The sequence below is a fragment of the Grampus griseus genome (genome assembly GCF_964374135.1).
Source record: "Grampus griseus genome assembly, chromosome: 2".
Taxonomy (NCBI): Eukaryota; Metazoa; Chordata; class Mammalia; order Artiodactyla; family Delphinidae; genus Grampus; species Grampus griseus.
In genome coordinates, this window is record NC_139018.1 from 120,218,392 (window position 1) to 120,241,075 (window position 22,684).

General features: G+C 54.2%; 2 protein-coding genes across 2 annotated transcripts in view; one reads left to right on the forward strand and one right to left on the reverse strand.

Annotated features, from left to right (window-relative positions):
• The window catches only part of TBC1D2B (TBC1 domain family member 2B), a gene marked incomplete at its 5' end in the record, with an annotated part of 87,269 nt that extends 68,893 nt beyond the window's left edge, over window positions 1–18,376 (forward strand). The window contains 4 exons of the mRNA XM_082648390.1: window positions 1,096–1,213; window positions 9,146–9,331; window positions 10,982–11,103; window positions 15,120–18,376. Coding sequence (XP_082504516.1) covers window positions 1,096–1,213; window positions 9,146–9,331; window positions 10,982–11,103; window positions 15,120–15,315 — 622 coding nt within the window. The 3' untranslated portion in view covers window positions 15,316–18,376. The remainder of the gene's footprint in view (window positions 1–1,095; window positions 1,214–9,145; window positions 9,332–10,981; window positions 11,104–15,119) is intronic.
• A 2,483-nt stretch (window positions 18,377–20,859) lies between these two features.
• The window catches only part of ADAMTS7 (ADAM metallopeptidase with thrombospondin type 1 motif 7), a gene marked incomplete at its 5' end in the record, with an annotated part of 56,950 nt that continues 55,125 nt past the window's right edge, over window positions 20,860–22,684 (reverse strand). Inside the window, one exon of the mRNA XM_082648576.1 lies at window positions 20,860–21,159. Within this exon, the coding sequence (XP_082504702.1) occupies window positions 21,002–21,159 (158 nt within the window). The 3' untranslated portion in view covers window positions 20,860–21,001. The remainder of the gene's footprint in view (window positions 21,160–22,684) is intronic.

A 22,684-nucleotide genomic window follows, 5' to 3' on the forward strand; every position in this document is an offset into this window, starting at 1 on the left:
TTGTACATGAGAACAGAACTGTGAACCCAGAACTTCAGCAGAAGAATGCTAGCCTTTCCTCAGTGATTCAGGCCTGTCATCTGGAACATCAGTTAACTAAAAGTGATGTCGTCAAAGGCTCTGCTCTTTTCAGTCTCTCTACCGTTTCTCCTGGCGTCCGCAGGTGCTGTGCATGTCCTGGTTTTCTCTCCCTGTCCATCTCTACCTGTTGTAACCTTTCTGCTCTCCATCCCATTCATGCCTACTCAAGGCATCCCCTTCCCAGTTCTTTTTTTTTTTTTAACCTTTTGAGATTTCATTATAATTTTATCCAAGGAAGGAAACAAAAACAGATTCTGAGAAGCGACTCTGGGGTTTTCCGTAAGTGATGCGCAGAAGCTTCATGTCGCGAGCAGAGCTTCTTGGATATGTAGAGGGGGACTTTTCTCTTGCCTCTTCCTTTTCAGCCTTCTGCCCTGAATGCCCGCTCAGAGCCAAACCTGGGGTTACTGGATGAGTAACCTCTCAGTGGTGACCATGTAACTAGCCAGACCCAAGTTTCCATTGTGAGTGACGTAACAGGTGATACATACGGTCCCCTTTCCCACCCCACGTGTGTGCCGTGGATGCAGTTCTTTGAGAAAGCCCCACCGCAGTGATTCATTTGTCTGAAGCCCCGTTTCAAGTAGACTGGTATCAAGAAAGTTGTTTTTAAACCATCATGTGTTCTTTTCCCCTTATATTCACCCCTGGATTTTTTGTGCATAAAAGGATTAGTTGGAACTTCTTGAACAAAAAACTCGAAGAATTAGCTGCATTAGCGAAAATCTTATCGTGAAAACATTTTAAAAAATGAGGCTGGCTGCTCATTGGGAGACAATTTCATCATCTTTAAACAAAACCAAATGAAGGAATGTGGATGTAGCTTTGCTTCTCAAACTAGGAAATGCCACCCTCGCCAAGGAACACTCGTTTAGTGTTCTTTCTTGGAGAACTAGAAGTTCCTGTGGCCGTGAGAGAGTGCAGCATACTGCAGAGGCCTCTGTGAAGACGGGCCGTGCTGCCCGGGTCTGGGCTAGGAGGCTGGAGCTCACCTTGTTCTCCGTTTGCTTGTAGATTGGTGGCAGTGGCCCTCCTATACTTGGAACAAGAAGACGCTTTCTGGTGTCTAGTCACCATAGTGGAAGTTTTCATGCCTCGAGACTATTACACAAAGACTCTTTTAGGATCCCAGGTACTTCTAAAAATATTGTGCTTCAAGTCAAAAACCTGTAGAATTAGAGCTGAAATGTGGCCTGAATTAAGCCTTGGTGGGGGAGGCTCCATGTGTGTGGACCCCTGAACAAGGTGCACACCGAGGCTGGGCCTGCCCTGGAGACTGGGCTGGGCTGCTTGTGAGCAAGTGCCGGGTCAGGCTCACTTAGTGCCCTGGAAGCCAGCAGAGTGATTGCTACATCCAGAGAGAAACAGACCAGGCCTGCAGACCTGCTCTGTGGTCACTGCTCAGCACTGTCTACCCTGGGCTCGGCCTGCCTGGCCAGCTAAGTCACAATCCAGGGGTGCCTGGGGAGCTTGGTGTGTTAGCTTGGGTTCTCCAAGAAGTGGAGACCAAGGCAGAAGCAGATGTGCCAGAGATTCTGAGGAAGAAGACCTGTGAAGGATCTAGGGGAGGGACTGGGAAGGCCCCGTGAACCCCCAGACCAGGGGAAGGAAGGAGGTTTGGGTAGGTGGGAAAAATCCCAGCCTACTGTGAGGTTCTGAGAAAGTTTCGGCCAGGCCCGTGTGGCGTCCTCAAGCCAACGTCACCTGTTCAAGGTGCACACATCTCAGTGGGAACGGGCTGCATTAGTGCCCTCCCTGCTCACTCACTGGCTGGAAGCAGCGGGGGCGACATGGCTTCTGTAAACAAATGTGGTGATGGATCCAGAGGGGCAGCGCTGGGGCTGTCAGTACCGCCCACAGCAGGAGATGTAAACAAGCACAGTTCATGCCCACCACGCCTGGAGTCTGAAGCCAGGGGGCGGGTAGGATGATGTGGGCTGGGAGAGTCCAGGGGTTCTGTCTCCACTTGGGACAGTCCCGACCCTGGACCAGACCCTTGGCCGTTGCAGCCCAGGGCATCTCTTCCCTCTGCTGGGCTGGGGGTGCTGCCGTGACTGGCTTCTGTAATGGCCTTTCCCTGCTTCCCCACTGGCAGCCCTCTTCCTGTGTCTGACATTTGGTCCAGTCCTGCCCAAGAGCCTTTTTTTCTCTTGACCGCAGCTGTGCCTGTGTCTGTGCTCGTTGCATCCTCTTCTCCAGGTTCGTGCCAGTGCTTGGCCTGCCTGCTCACAGCCACTCCTTGCCCTCACTGCTCTACTCCTGTCCTGACAGCTGGCCCGCAGGCTGTCTCCCAGCTCCTGTGTCGGTCAGCGGAGGAGGGCGCGGCAGCTGAAGGCAGTTTTCTCCCTCTCCGTCCTGGGTACTGCCTCTTCCGGTGACTGTCTCCTCCGTGGTGCCAGCTCCTGTCTGGCGGGTTCTTCATGCCAGCGGGGACCTCCCTGCTCCAGCCTGGGGGTGGCTTCCTGCCCTGGCCTCTGGACTGCCTCACTATCAACTGTTTGGTTTCTCAGCTTTTCCGTCACCAGTGTGACTGTTGCCCTGGGTAAATCCCTGTTATAAATGTTTAGCGTGGCTTCTGTTTGCCTAGTTGAGCCCTGAATTTTACTTTCTATTTGCATTTCTGCCTCTGGAGGGATCCTCATTACTGCCCTCTGTTACCACCTGTACTGCCCCCTCACCCGCTAGTTCCCCAGGCCAGGAACTCGAGTCAGCCTGCACCACTCCTTCCTCTCTCTCTGTGTCCCTGGAGTTGCTGTTTCTGATCACTGCCACCGCCTGGCGGCTCTTAGATTCGTTCTCTCATTCGCTCATCACTGTTAGGTCACCATCCTCTCTCCTGCATCACTGCAGTTGCCTCATCTCCTCTCTTCCTGCCTTCACTCACCCAGCCCTTCTGTCCGCCTCACTCACAGATTCAGCCACATCCTCACCACCCCCCGCGCCCACCCCCCGCCTTCCGGGCAGAGCCCAGCCTCCTTCCACACCCTGACCTGCCCGTTTGCTGGGCTGCTGGGAGCGCAGCATGCCCTGTGATGGAGCCCTTGTCCTCTGGTGGTACGCCATTCTCTGTGTACTTTTGTACACAGTTCCACTACCTAGATGGCATTGCCCCGCTTACCTCCCTAGAAAGCTGCTGCTCAGCCTGAGCTCACGTGCCCCTTCCTCTGTGATACTTTCCCGCCTTCCCAAAGCTGACTTCAGAGCCTGCTCCCGTTCCCACTGCTCTGGCCCAGGCCTCGGTGACGGTGGTTATCATCCTGGGTCGTCCTGCGTGCTTGCTTGTCTTCCAGCTTAAGGGCTGCAGCCCTGTCTTTCATTTTAGTGTCTCTCGCACCCAGAAGTGAGTGTCTGAATTCACGTGAGCTCTTTGCCCAGGGAAAGGGAGCCCCAGCCCGTTGCTAGCAGCCACACAGCTGCACAAAGCCATGTGAGTGGAGGTATGGTTATCCCCATTTTACTTGGGAGAAAACTGAGGATCAAATCCACTAAGCATCTTGCCTGAGGTGCCACCACAGAGAGCCCAAGCTGGGGTTTGGCCTCAGACATCTGTGGCTCTGGGCCCAGGCTCTCCCCCTGCCCCGCCACTGCCTCTTGGAGTGCTGTGGGAGGACGGCAGGAGGGTGAGCTTTGCCCTTCCTACAGAGCGGGCTTTCCTTTGGGTTCCTGTCCTAGCTACATGGATGTCACCTGATCCCGGAGAAGCCCATCTGGTCTCCCTGTGATCGCTTCACTTTGCTAATTAAACTAGAGATTAGTTTTTGTTAAGATAGTGGGTAAACTAGTAGGAAATGAACAGCAGCGGGAAGAGGCAGCTGGCACAGTCAGGTGCGAATAAAGAGGTCAGTAAAGAAAGTTTTATATGTTCATGGACACCTGGAAGCTAGTAGCTTCAAAATTTCAGGTGGGGGCTTCCCTGGTGGCGCAGTGGTTGAGAGTCCACCTGCCAATGCAGGGGACACGGGTTCGTGCCCCGGTCCGGGAGGATCCCACGTGCCGCGGAGCGGCTGGGCCCGTGAGCCACGGCCGCTGAGCCTGCGTGTCCGGAGCCTGTGCTCCACAACGGGAGAGGCCACGACAGTGAGAGGCCCGCGTACCGCAAAAGAAAAAAAAAAAAATTTCAGATGACTCAGTGTTTCTGAATGAGAAAAATGAAGCACTGATCTTTCTTAGTCCCACTGAGGCGTGGTTGAGCACATCAGTGCTCGGTGTGCTCAGTGTGCTTGGGCTCGGGGTTACATGGCCGGGTTGGAAGACAGGCCCTGTCCTGGAGCTGTGGAGCTTGGCCGCATCACTTAACATCTCTGTGCCTCAGTTTCCCTGTCTGTAAGATGAGTGTCATATTCTCCTCTTATAGAGTGTCTGAGGTTGAAATCAGATGATGCATTAGAAGAGTTTAATATGATTAGAACACTGTGAAAACTCAATAAAATTATTATTAATAGTTTTATTACAGGCAGAAGGGGAAGACCTATTTTAAGTATGTGAATTTAAGATAAAATTTGCCTCACATTGTCACATCAACATAAATGTAAACTCTAAAGAGACATTTTCCCCGACTTTAAGGTTTTTTAAAAAAATTTTTGGTTGCATTGGGTCTTCGTTGCTGTGTGTGGGCGTTCTCTACTTGTGACGAGCGGGGGCTACTCTTGGTTGTGGTGCGAGGGCTTCGCGTTCCAGTGGCTTCTCTTGTTGTGGAGCACAGGCTCTAGGTGCACGGGCCTCAGTAGTTGTGGCGTGTGGGCTTCAGTAGTTGTGGCTTGCGGGCTCTACAGCGCAGGCTCAGTAGTTGTGGCGCACAGGCTTAGTTGCTCCGTGGCATGTGGGATCTTCCCGAACCAGGGATCCACCCTGTGTCCCCTGCATTGGCAGGTGGATTCTTTTTTTTTTTGCGGTACGCAGGCCTCTCACTGTTGTGGCCTCTCCCGTTGCGGAGCACAGGCTCCGGACGCGCAGGCTCAGCGGCCATGGCTCACGGACCTAGCTGCTCCGCGGCATGTGGGATCTTCCCGGACCGGGGCACGAACCCATGTCCCCTGCATCGGCAGGTGGACTCTCAACCACTGCGCCACCAGGGAAGTCCCTCCCCCTGACTTTAAAAGTAATAGATGCTGTCTGAAGTTAGGTAATACAGAAATATATATTAAGAAAATGAAAAATCACCTGTTATCCTACCAGCTTGAGAATCACAGTTAGCATTTTGATATATTTACTTTTTACTTTTTCCCAATACATTTAGGTATCCAAATTGAGAGACTGATTATCCTGGCTGGTTCACGTGACAGCATGAGCATTTTCTCATACAGTTATATAGTTTTTAACCATCGTATTTGGTGGCTGTAATATTCCATTGGGTGAATGGACTTGAGGTATTTAACCATTCTCCTATGATGGACATTGCATAAGGCCACTCTTAAAATGCAGATGGCTTTGTGTGTGCAGTCAGCCCCCAGCGCTGTACTTTGCGAATCGCTGTCAGCTGCCTCCTGCCAGAGCCCAGTGCCTGAGCCCCTTAACGCTGCGCTGCAGCCCAGATGCTCAGCAGCTTCTCCGTCAGTTCAGTGCACATTGTGCACCAGGACCTCGCTAGGCGCTGAGGACACAGAGATGAATACAGTCATTCCACGTCCTCTTGAGCTGAGAGGGGCTGAACAGAGGCCCGAGCAAGTGTCCCTGGCAGCCTGCCCCACGCCAGCCATCTGCCAAGCACCCGGCAGCCTCGAGAACAAGACACCATCTGCCACCTACCTGGGAGGAGAGGTGTGTGCCTCGTTCTTCTCCCATTTCAAGGCCAGCTGACTGGTCCCTTCCTCTCAGGCACTTTCAGCCCAGTCCCTCTGGGCAGAGTGCATCACATCGCCATCTCTTGGTCCAATGGTCAGCTGTCTGTGTCCCTTGCCCGTTTATAACCCCTTAAAAGTAGCACCTTGTCCTGTTGTCTCTTGTCCCCAGCCCTGGCCAGTGCTAAGCAGGAAGTGTGTGCAAATATGTAGTCGTTGTTTAAATGTTGAGGGATGGAATAGCAGCAGCAGAAAAGAAGACCCATCACTAGTGAGTGATGCTGACCCTGCCCAGTGGGAGGAGCTGGGCCTCCAGGGAAGCTGGCCGAAGAAGACGTCCAGGAGTGGCCTGTCAGAGTGGCTACCGCACATGCGTGCGTGGGATGCTTTTACAACTTGCCTTTCAGCTGTTGGTCCACCTATCAGAATTTTACAGAGGTGGGAAGTGGATGTGGGTGAGAAGGTGAGAGGCTGATACTTTTTGCACACTATGGGATGGTTTTATAACTTAAAAAAAATAAATTTATTATTTTTGCCTGCACTGGGTCTTCGTTGCTGCACGCGGGCTTTCTCTACTTTCGGCGAGTGGGGGCTACTCTTCGTTGCAGTGCGCGGGCTTCTCATTGCGGTGGCTTCTCTTGTTGCAGAGCACAGGCTCGAGGCACGCGGGCTCAGTAGTTGTGGCTCACGGGCTCTAGAGCGCAGGCTCAGTAGTTGTGGTGCACGGGCTTAGTTGCTCCGCGGCACGTGGGATCTTCCTGGACCAAGGATCGAACCCGTGTCCCCTGCATTGGCAGGTGGATTCTTAATTACTGCACCACCAGGGAAGTCCTATAACTTCTTATATACTTTTGTTTTTTAAGTCTTCCAAGAAAACTTAATTATATTTCATTTCAGCAAATTTAGATCTTCAAAATTTTGTCTCTTCTAGTCAGAAAGCAAACTGGACAAAAATGTATGTTTCCAACCATGATTCCTGTATTTTATCCTCTGTGCACCCTAGGGTGACTTTACAATTTTTTGGAATCATTTCTGTAAAAAATAATGTTTTTTAGTTTTTTAAGTTACTTTTAAAATTTTAAATTTCAACCAATGATACCTACTTGAACCTATGTAACATTCTTTTTTTAAAAAAAATTTTTGACTATAATGGCTTGTATATTTTTTTTAAAAAGCAGACCTTCCTAAAAGGATAAACAATTCAGATTTTCAGAGTTTTGGATTGTCCTAAAAAAAGGACATTTTAAAATGTCATTTTAACATTTATCTAGATTGTTTTTAGTTATTTTAATATCCCAGTAATCCCAAGAATTATCACATCTTCTATCTTACCTTGACTGATATGCAGGTGAAAGTTTGGCAGGTTTTTCTGGGATCCATTCCTAGGAGTAAGCTTGCTGTAGGGTGAGGCTTCCTGTTTCCTGGGTGTTGCCGGATTGCTCTCCTAAATGGTTGTACCGGTTCACACTCCCCTCACAGTGTACCATTCAGGGAACGCTAAGGAGGTGATACACTTCCCGTGCAGCTGGCTCTTCCTCACTGCGCTCTCGTTCCTGGACGGCCTGGCTTTGGCCCATTGTGCATCTGTGGCTTGCTTTCCTCTGCTGGTCTCTTTCTCACGGTTTCACCACTCACCTAAGGTGACGTCACTCCACCCAGGCCCTGGAGCCTCAGCCTCGGGTCTCTGGTGGGCTGCAGTTATCCTGCTGCAGATGCCCCTCGGGCACCAGCGTGTCCCAGTCTCCCCCAGCCCAGCCCTCATTCCTGTGATCCGGCCTCAGGGAACCACGCTCTGCCCTCTCTGTGCCCCTGTGGGAAGCCTGTGTATTCTGAGCACCCCTTTTCCTGACCTCTGACAGCAGAGGGGTCCGTAGGTTCATACAGACTTTACCTCTACACAGTTCTGATCCAGGCGCCCCTCTCCTCCCACCACCTTTCCTTGGTTCAGATTTTCATCACCTCTGCCCCGGGTGTGGTGGGGCCTCCATGGGGCCTTGCTTCCCCTTCAGCTTGGCCCCCTGTTTCAGGTGGAGAGATGGATCTAAAGGACAAATCCAACCACATCACTCTCCTGCTTAAAGCCTCTTAACGCTTCTCCTTCATTGCCTGCTGCGTTTTTCAAACATGAGGAATCGGGATTGGCACTAGCTTTTTTTGTTTTTTTCATCAAATTAAGTTGAATAGAGTAGAACTGTCCTACTTTGTGGGGTTAAGTATTGTTTGTGAGTTTGTTTCTCTTCTGTGCACACAGACCAGGTGATGGCTGATGTATATTTTCTTGTGGGTCACAGACAAAGGCTGGAAAAGCCCCTGGCCTGTAGGTGAGGTCTGCCCCTCAGGGACCTGGTGCTTCTGCTGGGCTGAGCTGCGTCCTTCTCACCCCTTCTGCCCAGAATCCTGTGCTCCCACTGCAGGACTGTTCTCCTCCAGGCTTGGCTGGGACCTGTCCGGGGCTCTGTAATGCTCTGTAAACACATCTCTACCAAGCCCTGGTGGCCACAGCTATCGTAACGGTCCATACATCTGGCTTCCCCACTTGTCTTTTAGCTCCTAGAGGTCAGGGCTGAACCTGATTCAACTCTCTGCCCAGCCCTGGCCCCTGCTTGACACAGAGCATGGAGGGGTAACAGCCACCTATTTTGATATGTGTTTACCTAAGTCTCATGTAATCTTCACAGTAGCCCTGGGAGAGAGAGATCATTAACTTTTCCAGATGAGGCACAGAGCTGTCTAGAACATAATCTGCCCAAGGCCACCCAGCTAGAAAGTGGTAGAGCCGAGAGCCAGACTCAGGTCCAGCTGACTCTGGAGTCCTTGCTCCCTCACTGCCCCACGCAGCCCAGTAAATATTTGGTGAATGGATGTGGTGATATCACACTTCCTCTTTGGCCCGGGACTCGGCTATATGGCCCTTTGCAGCAGCACCCTCTGTATTTCCACGTGGATTAGCAAGACCGGCTACACCACCGGCTCTGCGGCAGCCCATTTTCATGGGGCATTTTGAGTACAGGAGTGGCTTTCAGGCCACAGAACCCACCCCCATACCCTGTGGAAAGGATGACAGTCAGGGGGCACTTGGTGAGCACCTGCAGTGTGCAAGGCAGCTGCTTCTCGGGCTCACCCCAGGGTGGGTGCAGAGCAGTCTGCTCTGGGGTGAGCCCGCCCCGCATTTGGAACAGCTGTGCTGCTGTGTGTTGTGATGGGCCTGCAGCCCCTCCGGGGCCCCGGATGGCCTGCTCAGTGCAGTGGCAGCCCCCGTACACTTCTCCCCTTTGCTCCCTCTCCAGGTGGACCAGCGGGTGTTCAGAGACCTCATGAGCGAGAAGCTGCCTCGACTGCATGCCCACTTTGAACAGTACAAAGTGGACTACACCCTCATCACGTTCAACTGGTTTCTGGTGGTGTTTGTGGACAGCGTCGTTAGTGACATCCTCTTTAAGATATGGGACTCCTTCCTTTACGAGGGACCAAAGGTGGGTCTGCTTGCTGCATGACTCCATGGGCGGCGGCAGTGGCAGCAGAGTGGCCGGCTTAGCTGGGACGCAGGAAGGGTGCCGAGGGGCAGAGTGATCCCAGCACCAGGTGCTGCTGGAGGTTGGTCTGGGGTCGCAGGAAACTGCAGTCATTTGCTCGTTTATCAGAAACATTGAGTCTCTGCCAAACCCTGTGCCAGGCATGGGGGCTTTGATGGTTTGCAGTCTGAGCCTCAACTTCTGTCAAACAGATGGCGGTATTATCCCCACTGTATGGATGAGGACGTAGAGGCCCAGAGTAAACAGAGGATCAGGGGCAGACTCAGGGGGGGCAACTTCAGAGCCCTACTGCCCACAAGCCTCCCACCCAATCTGTTTTATGTTTTAGAAAAATCAGTTTGTGAGTAACACATGATAAACTCAAATCACATAACTAAGGGCGTGCAGTAGAAAAGAGATCCCCAGTCTCCTAGCCGTTCTTCTCAATGTACTGTATCTTTTTTTCAAGGTATTTTATGTATATCTAAAATATGTTTTTTTAATTTATTATTTATTGGTGATAGTTTCATATCAGGGCATATAGATCTGGCTCTTTTTTTTTTAAACTCTGCATAGTATCTCCTTCTACAGATGAACCAGAAATTTACATAACAGTCCCCTGATGATGGACACTCACACTGTTTGCAGCCTTTTGCCACTTCAAACTGTGCTGCCATGACTCTTTATAATTGTCTTTCTATAGGTGCAAGTGCATCTATAGGTTTAGTCCTAGAAGTGGAAGTGCTAGGTCCAGGGTAAATTCAGAATCCAAGGACCCTGTAGTTTTCATCAAGAATGCCAAATTGCCCTGCGGAAGGGCCTTACCAATTTCTACTCCCACCGGCAAAGTTTGAGTGTGTATATTACCTCACACTCTGTCCAGTACAGTACATTATCAACTTTTTAATCTAGTCTGTCATTATTGAAAAGAATTCTCAACCAGGGCTTAAACAGTGTTCCCTATTGGGCCACAGGTAGGGATGTTAAGAGAAAGATAATCTATTTAAACTCTGTAAATATTGTTTTCTAAATAAGAAAAAGTTCAGGTTGGTGCAAGCCAGCCCGTGCCCTTACATGTGGGCGAAGCAATTTGTTCCAAAGCTGCTTGAACTTGCAGGACCACCAGGAGTCCATTCCCTCTGGCCTCAACACAGTGACCCAGAAACAAATCAGTAGAAAAAAAAAATTTATTTTCTTTCACCATATTCAGAAGTCAGAAATTCAGACCCTAGTTTCAGTAGGTGAGATAAAAACTGCCTCTGGAGGTGGAGCTTTCTAAGAGTTTCAGAGTCAGAGGACCCTGGTTTTGATTTAATTTAAAAATTATTTCTAGTTCTATATAGCTTATTGACTAGAAATTGTGAGCTAAATGTGGAAGGATTCCACAAAGATTCTACTCCTTAAGGAAATTTTTGGTTTGGGCTGAAGTGTTGCTGAAAACCACCAAAGAGTTGAAAACTTTTTTCTATTAAGAAAGGCACTGGTGGAAATGGCACCTCAGGTCAAGTGCCTGCCCCAGGGCAGGCCGTGCAGGGAGGCCTTCCATCCCTGGAGCCGGTGCCTGGAGCCACGGTGCTTCTCTACTCATAGATTTCCCTGTCCTTTCCACAGGTTATCTTCCGCTTTGCCCTGGCACTTTTTAAATACAAGGAAGAGGAGATCCTGAAATTGCAAGATTCAATGTCCATATTCAAGTATCTCCGTTACTTCACCCGCACTATCCTTGACGCTAGGTGAGTCCTTGGGGGAATCCCCAGACGTCCAGGCGGGCAGGGATCCTGACCTCTGCTTCCTCGAGAACGGACTGGCCCAGCCGTCTCAGACCCAGAGCCTTCCCAGGTGTGCAGTGGTGAGAGAGGGTGCTTCCTCCCAGGGAAAAGGGGGAAAGGAGCGGCCTCCAGAGACTAGGGAGGAGCTAAGAGGAAAGATGCTTTTATCCTTTATTCAGCAAACATAAATCCCCGCAACCAAAGCACATTATTTGTCTAGTGAGCACTTGCTGAGTATGAACCACACGGCAAGCCCTCTGCCAGGCATTGAGGATGGTAGATGAGGAACACGCCCTGTCCTTGAAGAACCTGTGGGGAAGTGTTACGGCCTGGTTTGCTCAGAGCTGTGGTGGAGGAAGCCCGGGGATGGGGCAAGTGCCAGAGGAAGGCCGGGTGACCTGGGCCAGGCAGGGGTGGTGGGGAGTGGGCAGCCCGGGCAGAGGGACTCAGGAGCCGTGTGCTCGTAGGGCTGTGGGCGCACGGCGTGTTTGGGGGAACTGCCGCAGTGGCTCGGCCAGGGTGGGGCTGGCGCGGCAGGGATCGAGGCTGGGCGGGAGCAGAGCTGGGCTGTCAAGGCCCTTGTAGACTCTGCCCAGGACCTTGTGCTTCATCCTGAGCGTTGGGAAGTTCCTGCAGGGTTAGACACCAAAAGGGCACGTCAGGTTGGAGCAGGACTGACAGCAGGAGCCCAGGGGGTCCCGGCGAGAGAGGTGGTAGCCTGCAGCGAGGTGCCCCCAGAGACAGAAAAGAGGGGGCAGGTTGAAGGGGGTGGAGAAGGAATTTGAACTTCCAAGTCCCCTGGCTTTCTGGCCTGGGCAGCTGAGCATTCGGGAATCTCTTCACCCCCTCGCTCCCCAGCCACACACTTTTTGCCTGTTCTGAGCCACCCTCGTTGTCCGTGTGTCCCCTGAACTACAGTTGGCAGCGGCTCTGGCCCCGATGACCAAGGCTGGGTTCTCCAGGGGAGTTCTGTGGGCCTGCTGCAGATTGGGCAAGTGAGGGCGCACGTCCCTGCGAACCACGGAGGCAGCGCTAACGTTCGCTGTGCCGAGGTGCTGGGAGCTGCCCGTACTGCACGGGAGTGGATCCCTGCAGCAGACCTGTGGCCTCTTGAAAACCACAGGAGTCCTTTGACTGAGAAACATTTGGAGCTTATTAATGTTTTTCAAACTCTGTTGACTGCCACCCATAATAAGAACATTTTATCTCACAACCTAGGACACACATACTGGAGTGTATGTAACTGAAACAAAAGAATTTGTTGAAATATTTCCAGTGCTTGCCAAAGATCTGTGCTGTACCCTCTGATATATTTTCTAAATACACTGTTTATTGCATATTTAAAATGCTCGTCATGACTCACTCAATTGATTCCTTGATCCACTGATGGGTGACAACCTACTTGACAGACACCAGTTCCCCCCCCCTCCCACCGTGATATGCTCACCTGACGGGGAGGGAGGCCTTCTCTCCTTGGCTGAGGTAGGGAGAGGTGGTTGGGCAGCGTCCAGGCCTCTGGTCAGCCAGGAGGGGCTGAGGGCTCCGGGGCTGCAGGAGTCTCGTGGCAGGAGAGCATGTGGGGCCGGAGAGGGGGGAAGGAGGACCATTCCCCTGTGGTTCTCTTGAGTGAGGCCAAGGGACCAGGGAGGTGGACGCTGGGAGAAGGTGCTGGCTGAGGCCACACCTGGCTTCCTTGGATGTCACCACCATTGTTAGGATCTTTTACTTGGGAAGTAGATTTTTAAGATGTTTTCAAGCTTATTGCTGTATCAACAATAATAGGATATCCAAGAATAATGTTTGCCTGTGAAAGATTGATGCTGAGTCCTGGGGTGAACCTTGAGAGCGTTGGTTAATCTCACTTCGGGTCAAGATGACAGGAGTGGCGTTCAGTGAATTTCACTCCAACAGCTAATGCGTGTGGAGGGCATCCTGCTCAGCCCCTAACCGTTTTGTGTGGGTTGTCAGTGCTGCCGGGTGGCAGAGACGCAAGGGGTGGTGGGCCTGGCTGGGATACGGTCAGCCCTGCGCACTCCTGCAGCGCCACCTGGTGAGTGGCTTTCGTGCAGTTTCCTGTCAGTTTGCCGCAGGAAGTCTGCGTCCACTGGACCCAGAGTTCCCTGTGCGGCGGGATCACCTGTGGGTGTTGTTAGGACTGCAGATGCCCTGGCCCCACCTCTGGACTGGGGCCCCAGTATTTTAATAAGCTCCCCAGACTAGCGGTTCCAAGGAGCGTCGACCTGCAGCGCCCTGATTGGTTCTGCGAGGAGGAGGCAGGCGACTGAGTGAGATGTGGTCAGGGGTGCGGTGCAACGAGATTAGACCCGTCTCTGAATCAGGACCTTCCGGGGCCTCGCACGCGCCAGGCGTTGTCTTCTGAATGTAGCTGACACAGGGCACTTTCTCATCTCTGGACCGCACCTGCCAGGCCCGAGGCAGAGCGGTGTGTGGTCCCCCACGCTGCCCCAGCCTGCGCTGACGGTGGCTGCCTGACGGAGGCAGCGGACAGTATCAATCCAATGCAGGGCTTTCTGTAGCAGGGAAGGGCCTGGACACTTGAATTTCAGGTGTATGGAGCCTGTGACTAATAGCTGATGGAGAAAAGGGGCTGGTCATGCAGGCCTGGTTCCCAGTCCCCAGCCAGCATTTTGTTTCACAGAGACCCACACTGAGTAGGCCTTTCCTGCTCACGAGTTCTAGAATATGCTCTGGGGAGCTCGGCTCTTAAAGCCAGCCTTTCTGACCCTTTACCTCCTTGCAGGAGCATCCTCTGGCTTGGAGTGAAGCATGTCTAAGGTGTGAGTGTTTAAAAATATAAGAGGGAGGGACTTCCTTGGTGGTCCAGTGGCTAAGACTCCGTGTTCCCAGGGCAGGGGGCCCGGGTTTGATCCCCGGTCAGGGAACTAGATCCCGCATGCCACGGCTAAGACCCGGTGCAGCCAAATAAACAAAATAAATAAATAAAATTTGACAATGTATGTAAGAGGGAGGGATGCTAAGGGCATGTACGCGTCACAGTAAAGCACCCCACGTGGTGGGGCAGCGGCAGGAGCGAACGGTTTGTTTTCTGACGGGCGGGGAGGAAGTCCTGTGACACTGCTGTTTCATCACAGCCTCTCCCGGGTCTGCAAGAGCACCAGGCCTTAGATCCCTGCTGCTGGGGCCGGCAGAAGGGAGGCGGGGGCTTAGTGTGCGAGGAACCGGCTTCTGTGACAACACCAGACGGCTGTGGCTGCCGTGATTAGCGCTGGAAGCCCTTAGCCAGGCCTTGGGCACTTTCTAGTCCTGTTTTTATTAAACCGCTGGCCAGTGGTTAGGGGCAAGGTACCGTGATTTTAAAGTATTTACTGTAGATGGGTGCCTTGACCTGGGGATAGTACGAAACCCACAAACTGCACGTCTCTCTGTAGACTGCGTCTTGACACGACACCTGTCACACCACTGAGTCTGACAGTTATCCCCAGGTTTGCTCGGGCATCCGTGCATCCATTCACGCCGCGTCAGTCCGTCCAGTGACAGAGCCTTTCTGAGCGCACCCTGCGCCAGGCCTCATGCTGGTTCCGAGGACTCAGAGGCACGTGGCCCCCACCATCGCTGAGCAAGTGCCAGACCCCGTCCTTGTGCTCACGGGTGGCAACTTGAGTAACCCCATGCCCAGGAGGCAGCGCCGCTGTTATCTGAACGTACAGGTGAGGAATTGGGGGCTGGAAAGGGGGGTCACTTTCCCTGTTCTGCGTCCCATGGGGAGCGTGTCACGGTGGAGCTGGCGTCTGGATCCAGGCCGGCGTTCGGGGGCTGCCCCTGCAGCCTCTGCGTGAGCGCTGGCCTCCGAGTGACATATCTACATCGGGCCCTCGACGTGGTGTCCGGGGTCCGCCTCCCCACACCCCCAGGCCTCCAGGCTGGGCTGAAATGAGTGCTGTGTGTGAGCTCTCGCCTGAGCCCCCCTGATGCTCTGTCTCTGTGCTGTGTCCTGCCAGGAAGCTGATCGGTATCTCCTTTGGGGACCTGAACCCATTCCCCCTGCGCCAGATCCGGAACCGGCGCACCTACCACTTGGAGAAGGTCCGGCTGGAGCTGACGGAGCTGGAGGCCATCCGGGAGGACTTCCTGCGTGACCGGGACACCAGCCCTGACAAGGGCGAGCTGGTCAGCGACGAGGAGGAGGACTCCTGAGTGCCACCACTCCCAGCCCGCGACGCCGCTCTTCCTGCCTTCACAACCAAAGTGTGCCAAAAGGGTGAACTGCAGAGATGTTTCTGCTCGTTTCAAAGCCAGAATGTAACATCCGTGGTCTCTGGAAGTCTGCTGGGCAGATGTCCAAAGCCACACTGCACTTTCTCATTTCCGCTCGGGGTGGGGGTCTAATCTGTTTACAGCCGTCTTCACGCCATGGCACGTGGCTACTCGTATCCCGTCATGCTTTCCGCCTGATCAGTGCATCGCTAGGCTTACAGCTGGCAACTTTCAAGAGCCTATTTACAGCATCTGTCAGCTTTGTTGGTGACTCTGTGCTTAGAGAACCTTACGTGGGCCATCTCCCCTCGTGGTACCCCCTGTACGTCGTGGGCTGTCGTGGGCCGTGTTTTAAACAGTTGCTGTGGAGGGTGCCCACTGCACTTCACACACTCCTGGGCCAGAGTCTGACAGCTTTGGGTGGCATAAGGTTGGTGTGAATAAAGGAACTTCCTTAGGAAAGCAAGCACATCCTTTTCAGAAACGGCCTATAGAAAGCCCACAGACCTTCTGCTGGTGGCTTCAGGGTGCTGGCCGTGCCCCATTTCTGGGATAGCTTTTGCCCTTCCACGCACAGCCTTTCAAACAGTAACTCCCAACCTGCTGGCTCTCCAGACACCACACGCTCACTGTCCGCATGGCTCCACGAGGCTCTGTGCGAACCTCTTCTTTCCACCTGAGAGTTGACCCTTGGTTCGTTCTACCCGTGTGGATGGGATTCCAAGGAAACTGTGGATCGTCATCCTACAAAGCAGGCCCACCCTCGGTTGAGGGGACGGAGGGAGCTTTTCCGGGGGTGCTTTGCAGGGCAACGGTGCAGCTGCAGAGTGAATGCTGTTGGGCAGCTGGGAACTGTGGCTTCCTCGGGAACAGCCAGGGTGTCTGGCTGGGACGGCAGGAGGCCGGCTGCCAGGGCCTGGGCTGGGAAACCTTCACTTGAGGTCAAAGCTTTGGCGAGCCCTCCCAGATGCGTCCTCTCCCCACTGCCACTCGGGGGCATCCTTGTTCTCAGCAGCTGGCCTCCCCTGTGGGGTCACCATTGCTCCCAGTATGTGAGCCTGCCTAGGTAATTCTGGGACTTAGAGCACTACCTTTTTGAAGGCCTGCAAAGAGGCTTTGCGCAAGGAAGGTTATTTTTGCTTAATCACTCTGTGGACCATCCCTGACGTGTAGATATGAGACAATGTTTCCTGGACAGTATTACTCAAATAGGAAAGAAAATTTTACACTACCTGGAAAAAATTGGAAATAATCCTTAGTTGATACAAAACACAGACTATTGAAGCAGTGTAGTTTGAAGCAGCACTTTTTTCATAAGCATTTTTTTTTTTCCTGTCAACCTTCTAGCAGTATCATAGCTAGGGTGGCATTTCAGCGTACTAGGCTTAAGCTCAACTTTTCTTTGGTCAAGCTGGTTAATTTGATCTCTTACTGTGTACAGGGAGCTGGCCTCTGTATGTAGCCAAAAGCCTTCGTCTGTTTTCAGGTGTCAGGAACATACTTCATCATCGTTTTGGTCTTTGGGAGCAGCTGTTTGAGGCCTGCCGTTTTCAGGAAGTTGCCTTGTGAGTTGGGCTGCGGCCTCGCCACTCTGCACAGACCCCCGCAGGACCACTGGGGCTCCCGGCCCCCACCTCCCACACCTGCTGTCAGCCTAGCGGCCAGCAGCCCAGGAGGTGCAGTAGGAATGGGGTTGGGGCCCCACAGGTCAGCTCCAGCTTCCCTGAGACTTCAGTTTCCAAGCTGATTTCCCCCTGGAACTGCTGTGTCCTGTGGGCTAAAATGCTGCCTTTAGGAATATGCTTGTTTTGTCTGTTCTGCCTTGAAAAGACTCATCTTAAAAGCACCTGAATTGGGCCCAGGGACCAGCTGTGTGCGGCCGGTGTCAGCCGTGCCCTGAGCGGTGGTGGCGTGTTAGTATTTCCAGGCTGTTAGTATCGGTGGTCAGGCAGTGGGCGTGGGAGAGCAGAGAGAGAGATCGTGGAGGAAGTGGACCAGGAACCCTTGCTAGGAGGTTCTCCTCTGTGGAATAAAGCGCTAGGTGTCTAGAGGGAGGGAGAGGGAATGCTTGGCCCGATTCCAGACTGGGGACGGGATGGAGCTGATTCCTTCCTCCAGAATTGTAGGGTTTGGTCCCACTATTTTGAGCCAATGCTTCCCCTCTCCTTGCGCTGTTGAGGAAAGAGCTGCTCTGTACCCTCCAGTGCCTCCCCTGCTGGTCCCATGGGGAGGGCCCTTCTGACAGGTGCTAGCCTAGGGTGGGGCAGCCTCCAGCCTGCTTCCCAGGCACACACACCATGGCCAAGGGGAGCCGTGCTCATCACACCAGGTGGGAACTGCCAGCTTTCATGTTGGTGAGTTGTTTTGTGTGGGTTGAACATTTGTTAATACTTTTGTATATTGTCACTACAGTTTATATTTTTATAGGCTATTTTTATCACGGTTTTCTAGATTATGTACATCTATTTTATATAACAAGTTCTTCTGCGTGCACGACTCCTTTGTGCGTATTTATGTAAACCTGAGCGTCCGGAATCGCTCTGCACCTCTGTGCCATCTCTGACCTCTAGCCTTGACCATCACTGACTTCTCCTTATGTATGCATGGGCCCACTTCTTACCCCAGGTAGCCTCGGGGCTACTTGCAGTCATGCCGACAGCTATCCGACAGCAGCCAAGACTGCTGAGTGCTGGGAACAATTCTGGTTTCTACATTATATTGATATAGGAAGTACTCTAGGCAAATAGCCAGTCCTTTTTTTTTTTTTTAAACTAAATGTATTACTGCACAAATCCCTCCTCCTCACTTTGCACGGTGTTGCCTTTCTGCCTGTGCTCTGGGCAGCTGGGCATGCCTGGGGCCATCCTCGCAGGCAGGAGGCTGGATGCCAGCAGTGGAGGACTCGGGGCATTGCCAAGTGACTCTTTCCTTTTATGTCACAGCAGCTTCTGTGCTTATCTTCAAGTTAAATTTTGGAATTGTCATACTAAAAGGCAAAATAAACAACTAATTTGTATAACCTTCTGGTTTGAAATGCAGTTACAGTCACTTGTGATGGGACTCAGCCCCAAGGGCTCGAAGGTGCCTCAGGGCTTATGGGGGGGGGCGCAGGGTGGGGGGCTCTTCACCTTCCAGCTGGGTGTTTCTGCATCCCTGTCTTTGGTTTGCTCTGGGCAGGTGGGACAGAATGCCTGGGAGGCCCTTGAAGCCATGGCCAAGCTGCAGGTGAGGGCTGGAGGCACTGGGTTTGGCCGAGAGCCAGGAGCTGGAGTTCCCTGTGTCCGGAGCAACCCCCAGCCACAGGGTGGCAAGCACCCCTCCTTCCACCAGCTGTGACGTGCCCTGCCTGAGTCATGGGTTGTTTGCCTCCTGCCTAGGCTGACAGCTCAGTCCCAGCTGCCACCTGGGACACCACTCCCCGCACCCCCCATCATCGGAAAAACACGAGAATGATTAAGACCAAATGTCTTTCTACGGTGTGATGGTGGCGGGGGAGGGGGGGGAGCTCCAGTGAGGATTCCCAGACAGAGCAGACTGTTGAGTCTGTATCCTGGGACACGGATTCAGTGAGGCTGGGGGGTTCCTGAGGTCACAGCACACAGCAGTGGCACAGCTGTGACTGGGACCTGAGTGTTAGCCCCCGCTCAGTGTGTGGGTCAGGGGCCCACAAGTAGAGGCCCTGCCCCCTGTCCCTTGTAAGGGGTTGCTCTTGTGACAGTGCAAATCCCTAGGAAGACATTACTCACATCATGGGTCTCCAGGGTATCCTCTGGCCAGCCGGGCTGCTGCAGACAGACAGGAAGCAAGCCTGACACCCCTCCACTCTCAGACAGTGCAGTGACGCTTGAACTCACGCAAGCCCCAGACTGCTCTCTGTGCAAAGCTACCGTGGGGCCTGCTCGGGCCATCTTCCTACCTGGTCAGAGGGGTCAGCTGCTAGAGGTGGCCCAGAGCTCGGAGCAGGAGATGACGGGAGCTTGAGGCCTCTGTAGTCAGGGCATATGCCCTGTGCCAGTCACCTCCCTCTCAGAGCCTTGGGCTTCTCATCTGAAAATGGGGTACTCACTCCAGCCCCATGGAGTGTGTTGATGATTAAATAGGGGTGTGATGTGCGATCAGAGAATGGGAAATGGGAGAGCTGGGCACTCCAGCACCCTTCTGACCCTTGGAGGGGCCAGCCCTGGGACAGACACGTGCTGATTGCTTCAGCCTCTGGTACTGTTTCTTGGTCTCAGTCCCCAAGGAGTGATTTTCGTTCCCCCTCTGCCCCCAACACACACACCCAAGCTGTGAGTAGCCACCACACGCAGAGCTCCAGAACCACCATTCACATCACAGTCTGTGAACGGCGGACACCGTAGACTAGAATGAGTGGTGGTCCCCCATTTGGAGAAAAGGGATGAACCCCTTCCAGGAGTAGGACTTGTGAGCAGATTGTAAAACGGTCCAGTCCAAGGCTCACGGTGAGAGGTAAGGGCTGGCGCCTGCACAGGTCACTTCCTGGAGACAGTGTCTAGCCTTCTCCGGCCTCCTCACGCCTCACCAGGGCCCGGGACACCTTCAGAGCACCTCATGCGCATCTGCTCCCTGGTGTGTTCACCACAGTCTGACTCCATGGATCTAAGTGTGGCAGGCAGGGAAGGGCTGGCGTGGCAGGTGCTGGGGAGCCGGACCACATGTCAACATAGCAAGAGCCCAGCGCCTGAGATTGTCAGTGAGGAAGAAGCCACCGTACGTCCTGGCCTCAACTGGCCCAGCCCCACCGCTGAGTACAGAGAAGATGAAAGAAAGGGACAAGTGGGGGCCGAGAAGGGTGAGTCTGGCCAGACAGCCCCTCCCTCCATCCCTTTGGTGCAGATAAGAGTTAAGAGTTAACAGATGAAGCAGAGGGGGCCGGGGATGTGTCCATGGGGTTCACTCCAGGGGGCAGTCCCTGCTGGTGACCAGATGGGCCTTGCTCCTCTAAGGGCGTGTGGCTCAATCCCTGTGAAACACGAGTCTCTGGTGAAGACCGCAGAGTGGGGACATGGGGGAAAGGGCTGGGGGGCCTGGGCAGGGGGCATGAAGTGGAGGTGTGGAAGGATTGTGAGTAGGGACCAGCACCCCCGGGCCTCTGCCAGGCTGCGCCTGGTGCCCAGAAAACGCTCCTGCCGCCTGTTACCCGGCCGTCTGAAGCCCTGCACACACCGCCTCTAGGAAGCCCTCCTCCGCTCTGCTCCCTCAGGCCTTCCTGCCCACATGGGCTCTGCTCCCTTCTCCCCTGTGGGCCTCCCAGAGGAGCAGATGGAAAGATGCTGTCGGCCGCAGCAGAGGTGTAGTTTCTGACTTGAAATTCCCCTAATCCAAGAGGAAGCCAAGCTGTACTTCGAAACGGCAGATGCCTGTTTATGTGTAACAATAACAATAATAATAATAAATGTTAGGCAAACTGTTAGAATAAAAAAATACCTTTTCTGAGGGGGAAGGGTCCCCAGCCTGCCACTGTCGGGGGGCCGGGTTAGCACCATTAGGGCGCGAGGGGCGGGGCTCCACCGCAGCCCGTGCTGGGCACTGAGGTCCTGCTGGGCGCTGAGGTCCGTGCATCGGTCTGGCTGTGCATCCTGGCCGCGGGGGGCCGGGGTGTGGGTCAGCGGCGGGCGACCCGCTGACGGCCGCGGGAGGGGGCACCACGGCCGGGTGGGGGACAGGAGCGGCAGCACTGGGTGCGGACGGTGGGCAGCTGGCAGCGGCCCAGCAGGCGCAGCGTCTCGCAGAAACTGAAGGACAGGCGATCGCGCTCGCAGCCTAGGGCTGGAGGGGGGGCGGTCAGGACCAGCAGGCGGGCACCGGAACCGCCCCCCTCCTCCCACCTGCACCCAGGGTGGAGGGGCTTCCCTGAGATTTTAGCTGGGCCTTAAGGAGACCTGCAGCCATCCCCAGAGCATCGGCCTCCTGTTTCTGGAGGGGCTCCCCTAGGCCTGAGTTACAGATCTCCTGCTGTTGTCCCGTCCCACCTGCCCTTGGCCTAGGCCCCCGCCTCCAGGACTGGAGAACTGGCCCTGCTGGGCTCAGGTTTCCAGAGGAAAGGCCCCGAGACCCCAGTCCTGACCGCCTCAGGTGCTCACGAGAAGCCAGAGAGCCTGCCACCCCTCTCGGTCCCTGACCCTGTGAGACCTGACAAGACCTGGCACACAACGGAAGTCCCAGGTGCCTCCTGCCAGCCTACAGTGGCCTCTGCCCCACACCCCCTGCCCAAATGCACCTGTCCTGCCAGACCTCCCTGGCCCTGCAGCCATGGGCTGTACTCAGCTTCAGCTTCCGGGTCACACACAGAACAGTCCCATCAGCCGGGCCCGGCACCGAGGCCCTGACAGAGCAGGTGTGGCCTGGGCCATCAGCCCGTCAGCAGAGCCCAGGCCTCTTGAGGAGGGCCAAAGGGAGGCTGCCTGCCTGGGGCTGAGGCCTGGAGGGCCCTCCTGCCCTGTGCTTATCAGAGCTATTTTGGGAAGTGGCTTGCTTCCAGCCTCCCGGCCTTGCTCCCGCTGCCTGTGACAGCCCCCAGCTGCCGCCTGGCCCTCTCACTTCAGCAGACATCCCAGGGGAGGAGAAGCAGGAAGGCAACTGACAGCCCTGTCCCTGGGATGTCCCTGGGGCCCGGCAGAAGGCATGAGGCAACGGGCAGCCTCCTCCACCCTGGCTCTCAGCAGCAGCTCTAACCTGCACATCTGCAGACCTGCATCCTGTTCCCACTGTGTGACCTCAGGCAAGTTACTTAACTTCTCAAGGGGCCCCAGTTCCCTCCGCTGCCAGTAACCCCACCTCCACAGGCAAACGGATGTGGCCGTGCTATGTCAGCTGCCTCACCGTGATGACCAAGTTTCCAGGCTTTCCAAACGTCCTGCCACACAGCCCCACAGATCATCAAAACATCCTGGGGACTCCAGGGTCTCGGCATGCAAGTCACTTCCTTGGCTGGCCTCTACCCTTAAACTCGCTTGGGTGCCAGCAGCTACCTTGGGGCTGTGTGCAGGAGGCACGGAGGTGCTTGCTGGATGAATGCTGAGGGCTGGGCGCTTGGGGTGGGTGGAATTTCTGCTGGGCCTTGAGGTAATGGGATTTGGGGCAGGAAGCCTATCCCTCCCAGTGGTGTGGCCAGCAAGGGATGGCAGTGGCTAGTCCGGGCTTGCCCAAGGGCTACCAAGGAGCCAGTCACTGGTACAGGATGCAGACTGCGGCAGGTCCCTGGGGGCCCTGGATGCCAGAGGGCCAAGGACTCTGTCCTAGGGTGGCTCTGGCCTAGGGGCAGGAGTCAGACAGCTGATAGGCATAG